General features: G+C 36.2%; 1 protein-coding gene across 1 annotated transcript; it reads right to left on the bottom strand.

Annotated features, from left to right (window-relative positions):
- Positions 1-1,182: 1,182 nt before the first annotated feature.
- LOC105059420 (metacaspase-1) lies at positions 1,183-16,453 on the bottom strand. Its single transcript, XM_010942708.4, has 5 exons — positions 16,028-16,453; positions 8,476-8,806; positions 4,078-4,198; positions 3,135-3,341; positions 1,183-1,800 (listed from the first exon to the last, which is right to left on the bottom strand). Exons 1-5 carry the CDS (start codon positions 16,377-16,379, stop codon positions 1,741-1,743), a joined length of 1,071 nt encoding a protein of 356 aa, XP_010941010.3. The 5' UTR covers positions 16,380-16,453; the 3' UTR covers positions 1,183-1,740.
- Positions 16,454-18,201: the final 1,748 nt, after the last annotated feature.

Here is an 18,201-nt window from a genome sequence, read left to right as displayed (position 1 = left end):
TAAAAAACATAAGATAGTATTTTACCCATAAAGTGTAATATATGAGTTGCTTTTGTATTTATATTTAATATCCTACTCCTATTTAATCTGTGAAGCAGAGATTGCAGCCTGAAATGGTTGAGCCACCAGTGCATGTTAAGCACCTATGTCTCCTGTTTGAACTTACTGATGTAAAATGAGAGCATAGAGAGGACTAATTCTCTTACCAGATAAAAGGGCGGACCTATTTCAATCTGATGATGCACTTTATGATGCAAAATGGCTGACCATCTGCACTCTTTTATCTGTTACAGAAGAAGGATTCTTGCCTCCAGTCCTGCAGTATATTGATGTTAACTCTCTACATTTCAGTTTTATGTTAAAAGGAAAGAGAATTGGAACTAAAAATGCTTTCTATCTTTTGTTTTAGCGAACTCAGATCAGGCGGCAACAAGGAGAACTTTCTGAATGCATATCGGTTTGGATGACTGTTTACCAAGACCAAGCAACAAAACAATCTTGGAGATTTTAGATGTTCCAATTTAGGTTTGTGTTGTCCATGGAACCCTGCAAGCTCAAAGCTCAAGGGCCCGTTCTTTGATGGGTAGATATAATAGAAAAGTTGATCAATTTTTTCATTGATCAATTTATTTATATTTTTTACGTTTTTTTTAAGATGGATAAGTTATTTTTTCATAGATAATATTTATCTATAAAATAAAAAAATATTTTATCCATATAAGAGATGATTAAATCATTTTTTTTATCGATCAGTAAAATAAATATTTTAAAATTTTATTATTTAAAAAATTTTATCCCCAGAAGTTCAAGATATTAGAAATCCCCCAGAAAAGTTGGCACCCAAAGTAGGTAACTTCTCCCTTTCACATATCCTTATTTTCTTTTTCTTGTGGATTTCATTAGTCAATACGTATTAGTGTACTTGGATAACTAATGGGAGTGGGCATATGATGGCTCAGATAAATTGCAAGAAACCCAACTTGAATGTCAGTCGTAAGATAATCATCTCTTGTATCCGGTTCAAGGTAGAACAGTATCAGTTGTGTCCACCATCAGACTGATCTCAAGTGTAGCAGATCACTAAAATTGTCAGACATGAATGCTTCTTGTACAGCCTGAGCCATCTGAAATTGCATCACTATCAAATGTCTTTCAATAATCCTCCGTTGCAAGAGTTCCAGATATATGACCAACAAAATAATTCTTCCTACTTCAAATTGCATAGTTTATCAAATGTCTTACAATACTCTAGTTGTAAGAGTTCAAATATTTAACCAAAAATATAGCCTCCCTAGTTGCCAAACGGCCTTTTTAATTTTTATGAAAGGTTCTATCATCCTTCATCCCCGGCAAGATGCCTGCCCCGAAGTTTGCATGGAGAGCTGATTTCAAATGCAGAGCTGGTCACATAAATTATACAACTCTCAGCTCACTAACATAAATGGTACTGAACTTGATAATTAATTCACTAAACCTGCCGAGAATTGTTTTATCTCAATGACTGTTGTCGGATTGTGCCATGCGGAAAAGATAATATATTTAAAATATGTATTACACGAGTTTATAATAGAAGAACTATTAACTTGTACCTAAAATAACAGAACCATCAACATGTAGATGTAAACAGGGCATCCTTAAAATCACCAAATCCTTAGTGCACTGAAACTGCGAAGAAGCAGCTAAAGAAGGAATGGAACATGCTGCATGATTGCGATAAGAGAAGGCTGGCAAGAATGCAATTCATAAAGAGAATGGCTTGCTGTATGCATCAAACATATTGTTGGAAGTCAGTTGTGGCTCCTGCAGATAAAACATGGAAAATGATCCTTAGTTTATTGAAATGAACCGCAGATTAAGTTCACAGTATTAGAGCTATCAATGGGCAGGCTGTCCTGAGCAGCCTGATGACCTAGCGAAGAAAAACTGGGCTAGGGTTGGTTTTTTTAACCCGAAAGCCCCAGCCTGCGCTAAATCAAAGGGCCTGACATATTCCAGGCTGGTGCCAGAGAGAATTCTTTGTGGAAAATACACAAGGGCCCCACTTGGGCCCTGCTAGGCCTGAAATATTACCTACAATCAGGTTGGACCTGGGCCTGACACCCTCAGGCTTGATCCAAGCTGTGCCATGCTTGGGCCTGAGATCTAAGTTCTAGGCACTTCGAGCCTAGTCCCGGCCTGGCCCACAGACAGCCCTAAACAGTATGGGTATGCATAGTTATTGAACCTGGATCGGAGATCGATCTGGCCAAGGGTCTGAATAACTGGGTGATTGGTTTGACTGTTGGGTCCATCAGTTGATTCAAGTCTACATTAAAATAATGCTTAAAAAAATTAAAAAATATATATGCATAACTATTGGTAAAATTTCCACTTTAAATACTATTCAATAAATTGCATGGTCAACATTCTACACTATCCTTTAGTTGCAGCATAAATAAAAACCATCATAAATCACTTGATTTTTCAAAAAATTATAAAAAATTACATATGATATAGGAAAAAAATGGAACTTATTGACATTTGTGATATTATAAAGGTAATGTTATAAATATTGTTTTTGATAAAGTAAAGCTTCAAAAATATCAAAAAATGAGTATATATATTTCGTTTTCTATCAAAGGAAAAAAGAATTGATATGTTTTTCATGAAAACAATGAAGGAACTATTTAAAATAGCTCACCTAATGACATATAATAAGTATAAAAAGCATCTTGATAGAGCAATAACCTGAGTTGTGGTTGAAAGATTTCATAGAATACCAAACATCAAAGGTTCAAATCCACCCCCACCCCCCACCCCCCCAAGTTAAAGAACTGCTTTTTGACTCCATAAAACCCCAGTTCACCTGGTTTTAACCTGCCTGGTTCGCCAGCATTTCCCAAAACTGGTCAGGTTGGCAGTTTTTGACCAGTCTGATAGCATTTCCAGTCCCAATAGGAAAACCAGACTGGCCAAGGTCCAGTTCTCCGGTTGTCTAGTCCGACCAGCCAGTCTGGTCTGGGTTTAATAACTATATGTAAATGCATAGTTAAAAAATTCCTCTGCATGCTGAATGGCCATCTTCATGATGACCGTGGATGGACTAAAATGATCTATATGTCAAGCAATTGCAAAAGTGATGCATGCAAAAATACCTGTCGCAACCCACCACCTAGACTGCCTCCAGTCAACAGCATGGTAAGGAGTGATGTAACAGGACCACCACTCGTTGCATTACTGGTGTTTCTGATGGTTGATCGCATGGAATTCAGCATACTTCCATATGTGTGTCCTTGTTCCTGCTCGATGGCTTTAATAAAACAGTAAGTCATCGCACCCGTTGAGGTGATCCTTGACAGAGCCTGTGTCATATGAAACATGACATAATTTGCATATCAGGTTAAGAAGAAAATTGAAGAAGCAAAGGATACATGTTTAAGGAAACAACTACAAGCTTTGCTAATTTGTTAGTTTAGATAGTCTACATAACCTATGCAGACTAATAATCGTCAAACAGTCTCCTCTGAACAAGCTGAGACCCATTTTTGCTAACTTATAACCGCATTGACAATTTAATAGCACCTCTTTACTAGACTCATGAGATAGTATATTTAATGATTTGACAACAGCATTTTATCTAATGATAAGTCTGCATTAAGTTAAACTGCTCACTACTAATCTGATACAATTCTTTTATCTTCAATAATTCAAAGGAAACACTTTATTGAAGATCACTGCATTATAATTAGGTTCTACAGATGAATACTTAGGTTGTTTGAGTCATTTTCTTAGGCTTTCAGAAAACCTAAGCATGAACTGTCAAAATAGTCACACAATAGCATAATTTTCATCTTAGAGAGGTGAAGAGTGGAACACCAAACTGTTGCCACTCTAAATAACGCAGCTGATATGGCCACATCTAAATTTTCACATTATCTGGAATATCAGATCAAGTACCTCAAATAATTTTAAATAAACTTACTGGGTTTTGGCACAGCATAGATATGTGCTGACTAAATTCTGCTTAATTCAATATATTTCTGGTTTTGAAACTTTGTGCTATCTTAATTGATTGTATATAAAGCAATAAGAGGTTACCGAGGTATCAGCGGAGGTTTGATCATCATCGCAACCGCTGAAGGAGATGACTTCACCACCACTTGTACCTTTCCAGATACCAGACGGTGGGCGATGATCTTCCCATACATATTGTCCGCTCCTACATCAAAATCCATTATAGCTATTACATTTAAGGCACATATTTCAATGACCCAAAGCACAATCTGAATTCAGGAACAATATCACATCTCGGTATTAATTCATGCCAATATCATCAACAAAATGCAACTAAGTAAATTCTATGTGCCTATTATACTTATTACTTGATAAGAACGCAAATTTTACATATGAGGAGGAATATGAAAGTTTAGAACAACTCTATGACTGGCAAATAAGAAGAACAAGATTTAGGAGAAGGTAGTGGAATACCATTTTGAAGATGAAAGGTAGGACTTGAAAGCAAAGTGCTGACATAGTTGTTGCTTTCATTCTTCAGATAGCAGCAACTGGCTCGTTCATGTACAAACCTAAATTGATCATTGTTGCAAAAGCCCATTGCATTCTTTGAAAAGAACCTAGAGAACCTTTGGGGAAAAGGTTTCGGAAAATTATAGGTTATTTAATTTAACTGGCAGCCCTATAAATTTTTCTTTTTCTTTTAATTCAAAACCTTAAAAAAACAAAAGCTAGTGAATTTTTGCATTGGTTTCAATGGTCTCTTAATTAATTAATGACCTTTTATGTGAATGACAAGGTGATTATTAAACCCAAATTTTGGGACCAACAGTCATGGCCCTTCTTCTTTTATGTCCATTCACATTTAAGCAGCTACTGCTTCAATATTTTCAGATTTCAAATAAGAATGTCATTTGCAGGCCAAAACACACAAAACAATAAACATCGACATAATTGTTTCAACATTCCATTTTCTAGGTTTTCGCTGACTATATATCACACTCCCAGACTCAAACTTATTTGGATTCCAGAATGTTGCTATTGTAATTGATCAAAAGTCACAGTGATATCGAACCATCCTTGTAAGTTGTAAGAGACCATAAGATTGAATAGAGCATGAATGGAAGTGTATGCCATGCCATACCTCTTAGGCAAATTTCATTGGCAAACTGACATATAACCTATTATACATATTACCATATGTTCAAGGATACAAAGAAAGCCCAAATTACCGTATTTCAGCATCACTTCAAAAAATCACTAGATCCAAAAGCAACTTAAACAAATTGAATCATCTTTCTCTTAGAAAGTCCACTACAGCCCTCATCAACCACTCCCAAAATATTGTAAAATAAATTGTGAGTCACACAACTTAGCAAATGATTTTTTATCAAAGAATTAGAGTTCCCATTGAAAACAAACAACCTTTAAAACATAGCACAGTTATCAAATTTATCACTGAAAAATTCAAGTGAAGGTTCAGTAAAAACATGTTACAGAGAATTACTGAAATAAAAAATGTCAGTAAGGAATAAAATGTTAATTAAAACACAACTTCAAGGAAAAATTCAAATAAATAGAGTAAGATCTTTTTTTAAGCAAAGTTCAGAAAATAATTCAAATAAGTTCATATTTTCTTATAAAAGGTTTACTTATATTCTTGAGGCTATTTATATCGTCATTGCTCGTGCAACTCTGGCTACCTATGTCCCTATATGCTTGCTGATAGTTCAAATGAGGCCACTAATACCTTTTGTTGCTAAAGCAGATAAAAGCACACATATCCTTGAGGTCTACTAATATTAGCTAGTTAAATATCCACTTGCATCTTTGTTGATAAATCAAATGTGGCTGCATATACCATCTAGTTGCAGGTCCACTTGTATCCTCTTTAATAATTCAAATGAGGCCACTCACACCACTTGAAAGGGGTCCACATACATAGACACATATGTAATTATGCGCATACATACATTTCATACATGTATCTGTTTAGAACTGTCCAATAAAGACATGATTTCAAGTCAAAGGAAAGAATGGCAACGGGTAGGGTACCAGCGAAATTTGCCCTAACCGTATTTGAACCTGTTTAAAATCCTACTACCAAATCAAGATTCTGGATTGGGTCGGATACCCCAAAAAACCCGCCCGGCTGCCATACCTAGTCAAAGGACATATACGAATTCAAAAAAGCAATTCAAAGACTCACATGATTTCATAATTTTTAAGGAGAAATCAAAAATAATTTCAAAACTAAGACCCAAATTTCCATATAGGACTATGCAAGGATTTGACAATTAAAGACAATCTTCAAAACAATTTTAAAATTGGAACCAATTCTAGAGCCAGGAATTTCAGGAACCATAAACTTTTGACATGATTGTAAAGTTTAAATAGAATAATTTATGAGCTTGATTTTAACTACAAGTTCTAAAAATAGAAACGAAAATTAGTTTAAAACCATAGAAGAATTATTTGTGAAGGCCATAGGTTTTCAAAAGGAACATCGGGTTTAAGGATTCGAACTAAAATTTGAAATTGACAAAGGGACTCAGAAAAGGAAGCTTTTTAAATTCAAAGAGCATCGGAGAATCACTTATAAGGGTATCAATAATTTTAAGAAAGGACCATATGCTTTAGAGCAGAATAACATACAAGCTTCAGTGTTTTGCAAGGTTAAAAAAAATGTCTTAAAATTCCAGATGCGTAGAGAAGCTACTTGTCCAGCCTTATAAATAGCCTCTGGACCATCTTGAGTGCAGACACATCCCAAGGGCTGCACCACTAGACCATCGATGTGCCTTTACAATCTGGCCATGTCTAAATTTATTTATTTATTTCTCAAATTTATTTCATCAAAATAAATATTAAATCTTACAAAACCCGTTATTTAACATAATTCATGATGTGCTGAGATAGGCCAACTTTAATCATGACAAATGCCTGTTTAAATGTTAGCAAGAAAATGACAAATTTGCTCAACCTTACGGGAGATAGTAATGCAAACACAATACTGACTAATGTATTTGAGTCTTGTATCAGAAAACTAATTTAGAGTCTGAGAATCAAAATATAAAATGAAGGAGATTCTGATCTTGCAAAAAAGAAGAAAACCAAAAACCACCAGTAGAAGTAATGCTGCTCCTGTTCTAATTGTTAATTTGTCATGTGCTGAGCAAGACAAATTAAAACATAAGAGACTAGAAGAGACGGACTTTCTTTTTCATGGCTACACATTTAGCATACTTCTGATAGGCTCTATGACATGTGCTGTTCTACTTCTTACAACTATAGTGTGCCCTTAAATCATGAAGGATTCAAGCTTGTGAAGATATACTCTGGACTCTTTTAATGCTTATAAAATATTAAAAAAGTCCATCCCATGAATGAATAAGTCCATGAAATTCAAGATATACTGCATTACCCAGAAGAACAAGGATTAGTTTGACTGATACAATATATTGTAGCATCAACTTTCAGAAAGATACCTCCATCTTGGAACTAACTTGCTTAAAACCCATGAAATAATATGATTTTTAACATTGCATGCTAGACATGCCTATGGCCATGCAGGCACTTTGTTAGCAGTATAGAGTTTCCTATTTGTTTTTTCTGCAAACATGGAGGAAACTCAAACACATCAAACTCATTTTAGTCCTACAGAATGGCAGATTTTGATTAAGAACATTTACAAGGTTCAACCACATTCTTTTGCCATGTAACCATGAAATGAAAGTAGGCATTAAAAAATGTAGGAATAAACAAGAAAAATAATCATCAAGAGCATTGAGCATCTCACAATAGTCTACTTCCATGTGGTAGTCTAGCGATCATATGAGTTGAAAACAAGCACAACAGATGTTCCTTCTTGGCATCTTGTTGAAGCAAACTAAGTTAAGGGGGTGTCCTATGCTTAAAAATAGTGTAGAAGGAACTAATAAATAAAATTGTGCAAACTTGTATTATTTTTGAATGCTGTAAAAGCAGATCTCTAAAGAGAACAAGCACCTCCATTACAAGAAGGCTCACATTAGAGACTGCTTCAAAGTTGACACTACAGATTAAAATATACAATAACAAATTCATCATCAGGTGAAAATTTCACATTTCCTCCTAGAGGTTATAGTTCAATATGCATAGATGAATAAAGTTATTAGTTGTCATTTCCTTCTAGAGGTCATAGTTCAGTTTATGCATGCCTAGATGAATGAAGTTACTGGGTTTTAACTGTCAAGGCTCCTACAATATAGCAGTAAAGGATGCTACTGCCAGCATAATTCTTATATCCAATCCTGCCAAGTGATTTTTGTCAAAAAATTTTTGCTTGTTCTGAGCAGGGAGAAGATATAAAAAGGACAAAAACGATACTGCTATCATTCAATAACAATAATAACAAAGGACAATAGAAAAGACAAAAATGGCTTTTGAAATAACTATATAATAGAGACAGAGAATTAAAAACAACCATAAAAGATTACCGACCTGTTCATTCTGCAAAGATATGGTAGATCTAATACAGTGCCGCTGTGGCAAGCATCTATAATAGCATGAAGCTTAACACCAGGAGGAAGTGGTCTGACTATGGTTGCATTAATTTCATCATCAACAATCATTCCTTGTGTTTCAAAGTCCAGTGGACATAGGGTCTCATCATAGCCATCAACTTCATCCCCACTATAGTTTCTTTGCTGTGAACCATGACCAGAGTAGTGGAATAGTAAAGAATCTCCAGGTTGACAACCTTGTACAAGCCAAAACAATGCCATCCTTATATTTCGTTTGGTTGGAATCCTATATGGATCACTTTCTTCTTCTGCAAATTAACTTTCAAAGAAGACAAGATTAGAAGTGGTAAAGACATATCATGAGGAGGGAGGCTAAAATCAATGAAAATCTAAACCCACATTCAACTAGAATGTTGAACATGCTATTCTTATCCTAATTACATGAAGTATTCAGTTGTACATTGGAAATGAAAAGAGTTATGAAAATGAGGTGAGGCCTATATTTAAACTAGCAACAAAAACGATCGTTTACAACTTTAAATTTTAATGGTTCATTCATATAGAGTTTTTATTTGAATAAGTGGAAGTCAAATTCAAAAACAATATGCAACCAAACTCCTTATCAAACTAAAAGATATCAAGGACTGGCTGGACCCAAGCATCTCCTATGAAAAGCTAATGCTAAAAGGAAACTGATATTTATAAATGAGAGTAATAAAAGTCTCTATTGATCACTAAAATAAAGCTGATAGTCTTATTAAGATAAACAAATGAAGCTGGTATTCAGATCCTTTTCCACAGGAAACAATGGACTCAATGGAGCTTCTCATGTGGCAGTCATGCTCTAGCTGAGCAAAAGGTAATGCCATTAGAAAACATTGTAATACAGTGATGTTCAGAAACTAAGAATAAACTTAAACTGATATAAAGAGGGATGTTTCTGTGTGCATGTTTGGTGCCAATTTCTGCATTGGTACGACCATACTGGTGTCACAAACACCTAGTTATCAAGAAAAGGTTGTAGCTGGGATGGATTCATCTTCTTGTGTTCCCCATTTGTTCTTTTGTACGTATCATCATGGTGTACAGATTGCCAGCTAATCTTAGCCTGATAATTGTAAATTTCAAAGATTATTTACATTGATGATATGATAAGAAGCAAGGTGGGCTGAACCTTAAGAAGTATTAATTACATACTGAGCATACCTACATTGCCAACTCTGTTTATCATAGGCATAAAATCACATAAATCCTTTACCTTTACATTTATAATAAACCTTAACCATCCATTGAGGTATTCTTTCTGTACTGGAAGTATGACGGGAAATAAAATATATTAGAAGTTAAAAAACCATGTAGAATATGAAAACTTGAAAGCTGTTACTTGACAGTTTTACATATAATGATTTGTGTATAAAATAAAAAAACACAATTAATTTTGGAAACTATATGGACACAAAAAAGACGAGAAGTGAGGCCAACTTTTTGGACCATCAGCCTTGGAGAAAGAGAGATGCTCTTGTCTCAGTTAAGAAAAAAATAATGGATCAGTTTACAAATTAACAAGATTATCCTTAATCATCTTGTTCATAACCGGAAAAGATATGAGTGTCTTTTAGAATTAAGTAGGCCCTTCAGAGATATATGGACTTCTCTTATTGTTACAAATTCATGCATACTTGGTACACTTTGTATTTTTCTAATTAACCCTTTGTTCCAAGACCAATCAATCTCCTCCGGTTGTCTTTGAGCTTCTAATATCAGCATATGGGTCATGCCAGCTTGATTGCAGTCCACTTTGTTGGATTATATGTCCACTTTGTTGGATTATATGCACAAAATACTGACTTTCCATTGTCTAAAAAGTGGTTGAAATTTAATTATTTAATATTTCATATTCTCCTATGTTTTGAATGTACATATTTCTCGGTTTCTCTATTTCTACATGTGCCTCTAAGAGACACATTTCTTGAATCCGGTCCAAAAGACACATCCCTTAAAAATTATTAGTTAAGGCCAAGGGATAGACCCTTTAAATAAAGGGCATCCACAGCACACATCCATTAGGGTGCAACCTTTTCTTTGATACACCTATTCACTTTCACTTCTTCTTTGATACACCTATTTACTTTTACCTCCTCATTTCTATAAATAAGTTGTGGATCATTTGGTCCTACCCAACCCAACAACTCAAGATCCAAAAGCCAGAGAACAAGTATTGGTTACGACCTTCTTAAGATTTGAGCAAGTGTGGGTCAAATAATGGTGAAACTTATCATACTCAGCATCTAATTGAGTGTGCATAGAGAGAGTTCCAACTAACCACTTTTCTTTAAAGATTCATTGAAAGTTTTAGGGCATTATATTGCATTTGCCTAAAAGAGCTATATGGTTTGTTCATGATCCTATCTGACTGGACATTTGTTGCCCAAATAGCAACCCAAGAAGAGTGATGCATTGGGTTTTTCAAAAACTTGTACAAGTATGTGCAGTGGAAAATAAATTTTTCACAATGTATGAGTTGGAGATAGCAAATATGTGCAGCTAATTAACTAACGCATGAATGCAACAAGCAACACAATTAATAGAATCACAAATATAATGATTTATAGTGGTTCGGTGCCAAACCGACCACCTACATCTACTCCCTAAGACTTTCTCTTTGGAAATTTCCAATCTACTATTTGTATTACCATGAATACAAACATTGGATACCACCAACTGAAACCCCTAGCTTAACCCAAGCTAGTCACTCAATTTCCTAAGCACAGATACAAAATGGAATATGAAACTTGACAATCTCAAAATAATCAAAAGAAATATGAAAGGTTATACAAACGATTACTCCTTGTTTAAGCTGATTTGAACCCTTTTAAGCGCTCTTGAATATTGGAGGGAAGCTCTTAGTTGCACACTTCTAGATGGAATCTCCTCTTAATGCACAAGAAATGGTGGTTGAAGGCCAATCAATGTTGGGCATTTATTCTCTTATTTTCCTTTAGACTTCTTCAATGCTCTTGAATGTATTGTGTTGTTCTCCTCTTTTCTCTCATTTGTCTCTTGATTTTAGAAGTATTTATACCTTCAAGAATGCTGGAGAAGCTCTTTTGGCCATTAGAGAGGTGAAACTGGTCGTCGGAGGGCATTTAATATGGACTATGCTCATTGGACAACTAGCCATTGGAGCTTTCATGTAGAAGGATCACTCTTAGTCACCTGGGGTCGACTATTGATAAGCTAGGGTCAACTCTTGAAATGGTTAAAAATTACGGTCTTCTATCTTCACCTTGTGGCCATCCAGGGGTCAACTCTTGGCTTCTTAGGATCAACTCCTGACCTACAGGGGTCAACTCCTGAAGTGCCAAAATTTTGGTCTCTTTTATTTTCACATTGTGGCTTTTTGGGGTCAACTCTTAACTGATTGGGGTTGACTCCTGGTCTTGTGCCGATCAGCTCTTGCATGCCAAGGTTAACTCTTGGAGTGTAGGGGTCAACTATTCTATTCTTGGGGTTGACTTCCAGGATCCTAAAAAATTACAATCTTCCATTTCTGGACTGTGGTCCTCCAAGGATCAATCCTATGATTTTAGAGTCAGCTCCTCTACTATAGAATCACCTGAAAGCATTCAAATACTTCTCTAACTTTGAAATTTAAGTTCTTATGCTCTTCCAAGCTTTCTTAACCTTTCAAATACATCTAGCTTCCTTGAAAAATAATTTAACTATTCCAAACGCACACAATCATTAATAACACACTCAAATATTCTGTGCTCATCAAAATCAATCTATTGAGCCAACAACAATATGAGACTTTGATGGTTCATTGGATCTTGGGAGTAGTGAGCTATTCAATTGCATACCTCAATGGCTATGAAATTCTACTTAGAAAAAAGCATCTTCCATCGCATTTCTCGAACCAGGCTTATTTTTTCTTTGTCAATTATGTTTTTATTTTGATTGTTGTGTTTATCTTAAAAATATAGATTAATTGTGAAGAATTACTTCCAACAATTTCAAAGTAGATTATTAATCTAGAATTTAAGGCTACCAGTAGGAATTCACTCTTCACTTCTCATCCACAAGCTAATATGGGGAATATTGGAATTAGTGTAACTAGAAATGATAATATATTTCTAACCATAAAACCTGAATTGGATTTGGCATATCATTCCACGTATTGGTAGATAGAAGCAAGAACCATTATCCATGTGCATGCTAGCTTCTCTTTGTTTTCTTTTTATCCAAGAGAAATTCTTTGTGCACCGCGGGCAGTGTAGAAAATCCAACGTGGAGCGCACGGCCTTATCTAATTGGTCCGCCTGGCCACCACTTTTCAGCGTGCATTTAATACCTGTAGTTTTACTTTCTCGTTTGAAATTTTGAATGACGAAAATACCCCTACTCTTTGAAAAAGTTTGACATCTTATGTCTATGTTATGACATCCTACATGCAGGAAGTCATAATTTAACACAGGATGTCATAATTTTTTTCAAAAAGCAGGAGCATTTTTGTCATTTAAAATTTTTAAATGAAAAAGTGAAACTGCAGGCATTAAATACACATTGAAAAGTGGTTGGATAAAAATATCCCTCCCATATTATGATATTCTGGACCATATTATGACATCTTGTATGCAGAAAGTCATAATTTGATGCAGGATGTCATAATATGCCATAGGATGTCAGAATTTACTGACCATATTATGGCATCCTATATACAAGCAGTCATAATTTGACGTAGGATGTCATAATATGCCACAGGATATCATAATTTTTTCAAAAGAGGAGAGGCATTTTCGTTATTCAAAATTTCTAATGAAAAAATGAAACTGCAGACATTAAATGAGTGTTGGAAAGCGATGGCTACGTGGACCAATCAGACAAGATGGTGCACTCCACATCAGATTTTCTACACCACCCGCGGTGCACAAAGAATTTTCCTTCTATCCAAATACCGATAGAATGTCAACAAGCACAATCAGCTCAACCACATCACATGCAAAAGGAGAAAGGAGAGTTAACTTCCCATTTACATCAGGAAAAACTATACCTCTTCACAAAGAGTAACATGTGCTATGGTAGAAAGGAACCTAATTATTAATTCTTTACTAGTATGAGATGGTCAGAAGTTAATGTTTGAATTCAACAAGGTTGTAATAAACAAAAATGGAGGTTTTGTTGGTAAGGGTCATTCATGTGATGGACTCTTTAAACATAGTGTGTCAAACATTGATTTAAATATAGTTTATAACAATCATGCTGTTTATATTGGTAGCTCTATTGAAAACCTTCCGTGGAGTAAAATTGGCGGTATGAGGAGCTTCTAACGCATGAAGAATAGAAACAGTATGTGAATTGGTGGCAAAGATGTAGCTACATGGAAATCCTAAATCTGTTAGCAATAGAGTCATCAATTCAAAGGATTCCTTATATATTTTTCTCTTGAGAAAGAATAAACGCAGTTTTGCTTTGAAATCTTTGTATCATTCGCAAGAAGTGAAATCATTTGAGTAAAAGGATGACAAAAAAAGGAAGATCTACAAACTCCAAAGAGATCAATCATCAATCTAATTAGAGCATTTCCTTCCAACAACCAAAAGAATTTGCATAATAAACACTTGCATCCACTTCAAAATCCTCCCACAGCATCATTTCAATAATGCAAAATTAATCAATAAGCAATTGACAACTGATAGGGCAAGAAAAGTCAATTGTCACCATATTCATTAATGACCATCAAAAACTTTATTTCAAGAGCCTTTAATGCATCCATCACCCAAAAAAATAAACCAATTCAAGTAAATATCCAAACCAAGGTTCGCGAACTCGATACCGGAGCCCGTGTCGACTGGTCGATGGTATAGATTGGTACGGATCCGTATCGTACCGGACTGGCATGAACCGACACAAGGAAAGGAAGGAAATTAAGAGGAGAAGAGAGATAGAGAGAGAAATAGAGGAGGGAAGAAAGAAAAGGAGGGAGGGGAAGGAGTCGGAGGGGCTGTCGGACGGCCTCCGACTGGCCGCCGCGACCGTCGGACAACGCAGTCCCCGCACACTGGTTTTCTGGGGTTTTTCTAAAACATCGAAACTTAAGTGAAGCCGGCACCGACAAATGATTTATCGGCTTCACTGTTCATCTCCATTATAAAAAGGGCTGACGAATGAACAGGGGTTGTCGCCCCTATTCCGCGGCTGCAACTCCATCCGCACAATTTTCGCTGTCCACTAGCCACGATGGCTATCTGAAAACCTCAGACAGCCCCTCCACCGTCCCGTCCTCTCTCCACTAAGTCGCTTCCCCTCTCTCTCTTTCTTTCTTATTTAACAGTTCTATCGGATGAACCGAGCCGTGGAGGCTTCCACAGCCCTCCGACAGCCGTAGCGAGCCATTGCCAACCTCTGGCTATGCCCTCTCTCCTTCTACTCCTCTCTCTCTCTTCCTCTCTTTCCCTCTCTTTCTCCCTCAGCGCCGGCGTGTGCTGCTTTTCAAGCTGGAACCGTCCCGATTCCCCGTCGCTCCAGTTCGGCATGCCCCAACCACCCGGTTCAGGATGGTTCTGAAAACCTTGATCTAAACCATTTAGACTAATTCGTTATAGGAAAAAAAAGGGACTGATGGTTGGTACCTATGAGCATGAGGATCAAGCACTAAAGGAAGTGAGAGCGGTTGACTATACTAGTTAGATGTCAAAATTCAAAATAGCCCTTATGTTCAATACTACCTGGCATCTTGGGAAACACTTACCATTTCTCAGAGCAACATTACATTGGCTTTTATGGTAATCAGTGGACTAGCAAATTGACTGAAAAAAGAAAGTTATCTCAGAGAATGATCAACACAAAAATTTTCATTTCCTTTTTTTTCCAACTTGAGACCAGGTTTGGTGTAGCATTCACGATCTACAATTATCCAAGAATATTTAAGAGCTTATCATGAATGTTGTAATTCAAGGCATATGCAACAGCAATAATACGGGAGTTGCAAGCAAAAGGATCGCCCCATGAAGATCCTAAGTATATTAGTAATAGAGTAATCAATTCAAAACTCCAGTGAAGTCGATCGCACCTTGATATCTTTTAACTTAAAGGAAGTGGAAGCCAAATACTCAAGCGAAAATTAGGCAAAACAAAAAAAAAAGAAAAGAAAAAGAAAAAGAAAAATCCAGAAAGCTCAAAACAGATAATCCACAAAGCTATAATCAGACCATTTTCGATCGATGATCAAAGAAACACGCATATTGAACACATGCTTCCACTTCTAAATCCTCCCAGCAGAGCATCATTCCAACATGCAGAATCAATCAATAACCAATTTCCACTTCTAATTCCTTCCAGCAGAGCATCAATCCAACAATGAAGAATCAATCAAAAACCAATTCAAGAGCTGATAACAAAGAAAAAAGTCAAAATATCACCAAACCCCAAAAACAGCATAAAAAAGATCCCAATTTTAGCACAATTGAACGCATCACCGAAACCAAATCAAGCAGATACACAGTAATGTTAGATCAATCGGTAAGCACCACCTGTAAGCATAAGGATCGAGGACTCGGGGAAGTGGAAGTGGTTGATGAGAAGGTAGCGCATGCACTTGGCGTCGTTGAGGCAGCCCTTGAGCTCGTGCCGCGAGTTCCGGTACGATATCCCGCATATGACCGCCCTCTTCCGCCCGTGGGCTGCCGGCGGCGGGAGCCACGGCGCCGGCGATGGGGGCGGGGGTGGGCCTTGCGGGGGGTAGATGGGACCCGGGGGGGCGGCGATGCTCCGGGGCTCCGCCACGTAGGTGATAGCCTGGCAAATGGCGCACCGGATCGACCTTGCCCCCGGTGGCAGCTGCAGCGGTGTACGGCAGCTGGAGCAGTCTATCAGCATCATCATGGTGGACGGACGGCTGTAATCGGAGCTCTGCCGGGAGACAAGCCTGGAAGACGAGGAAGAAAAAAGAAGGGGAGGGCAAAGACTTTCTGCTAGTGGGACTAGTTGACGCAGACCTTCGAGATGTTCTTATGGTACGCCGTAGGAACAGGAATTACAAGATGGTGACTGGGCTGATTGATGGATTTCGACCGTTGGATTGATTTGTTGCCGTTGTTCGGATCTTCGAAGGGAGTGCTGTTTATTACGCGTTCCGCGGAGTAGCATATGAGAACGCGGAGGGCGGAGGCGCTTGGGAAACCTTCGGCTCGTCGTTGTCGGTCTGCTGCCTTCTGATTGGGGGGAGTTGACACGTAGACAATTCTGGAATGGTTACCACACGATTTCTTCTGTACTTTATGGTATTTTATTTTTTTAAAATTTGTTGGATTTATTTAGTCTTATTATTATGACTGTTTCATGTCATTAAAAAAAACCAAAAAAAAAAAACGCTAGAGATAATGTTAGATATAAATTGCTTAGTCATTCGTATTCCCACTATATGCATCCAATAATAGGAATAAAAAATTAAAATGGCATGATATAATATCTGTGTTTTTACCACTTGATGCTTAAGCTATGGGTTGAATAAAGTGTATAGGTAACAAATGACGTTCAGCAACTTGTATCATCAATATTAGGGCCCATCTTCCATCACATCATGAGAAAGATTGAATCCTACCTTCATATAATGACATACACTTTTGATATTGTCTTGATAATATATATTTTAGTCATACTCTTAAAATTCTATATCTGCTATAATGTTTATTGCGCACAGTACTTAGAAGCTATTCATGTATATCAACAAAGCAACCTACCATTAGTTTCATGTCACAACATCTGGGAGTTGTTTGGCACAGTGAGAACTCCTATCTACTTTTTGCCCTTAGATATTGACTTACAAATGTATTTATTGGCATGTAGCGTTTCCAAATTCAAATTTACTAAAAAAATATATATTCAATATAACCATAAACATAGATATTAAAGTCTATTTCACTATTAATACATTACAATGCTCCTTGTGTATTAATAATGATATGTTCAATGTTTAAAAGGCAGATCATTGATCAAACTAGGATAGTGATGGGATTGTTGATCATTGCTTCAACCATCAAATTAACTAGAATGTACCTTGACATAATAATAATATAATAAATATATTAATTACCAATTAATTATAAATAGTAATATATCGAATTTATAATAATTATATATGCTTGTTCATAAATGATATGAACTGGTATCTATTTCACATAAACATAACCACAAATAAGTGCACACATATGCATATTTATTTATTAATTAGCTAATACTTTAATATACTCTAATGAAAGTATATTCCCTTATCCTGATGTGATGCAGTGGAGCAACAAATGCTCCATCAACCTTATCATAAACAAAATTCATTAAATCCGTTTTTTCTTCTTGCCGCTAATAAAGAATATTCCAAAAAAGACAGACTGAGAATCCAGATTTATGATCTTGACTTTCTCCCACCTCAAGAACCTATAAAACAAAAAAGCATGTGAAAGACTCAAAATAGAAAAATCAAAAATAGGCCGGTCTTAGGATGAAGCTGATCTTTTAGATAATTAGGACCACAAATCCAGCCAATTCAATTAATTGGTTAGATTTTATTGATAATATATATATATATATATATATATATATATATATATATATATATATATATATATATGGGACATACTTAAATAAAATTGATCAGATTTGGACTTAAATCCGATCAAATCAATATTGGACAATAGAGATCCTACATCGA

The sequence above is a fragment of the Elaeis guineensis genome, chromosome 16 (assembly GCF_000442705.2).
Source record: "Elaeis guineensis isolate ETL-2024a chromosome 16, EG11, whole genome shotgun sequence".
In the NCBI taxonomy this organism is placed as follows: domain Eukaryota; kingdom Viridiplantae; phylum Streptophyta; class Magnoliopsida; order Arecales; family Arecaceae; genus Elaeis; species Elaeis guineensis.
The sequence above is the reverse complement of the archived record's forward strand: the minus strand, read 5'-3'. Positions and strand labels throughout refer to the sequence as shown.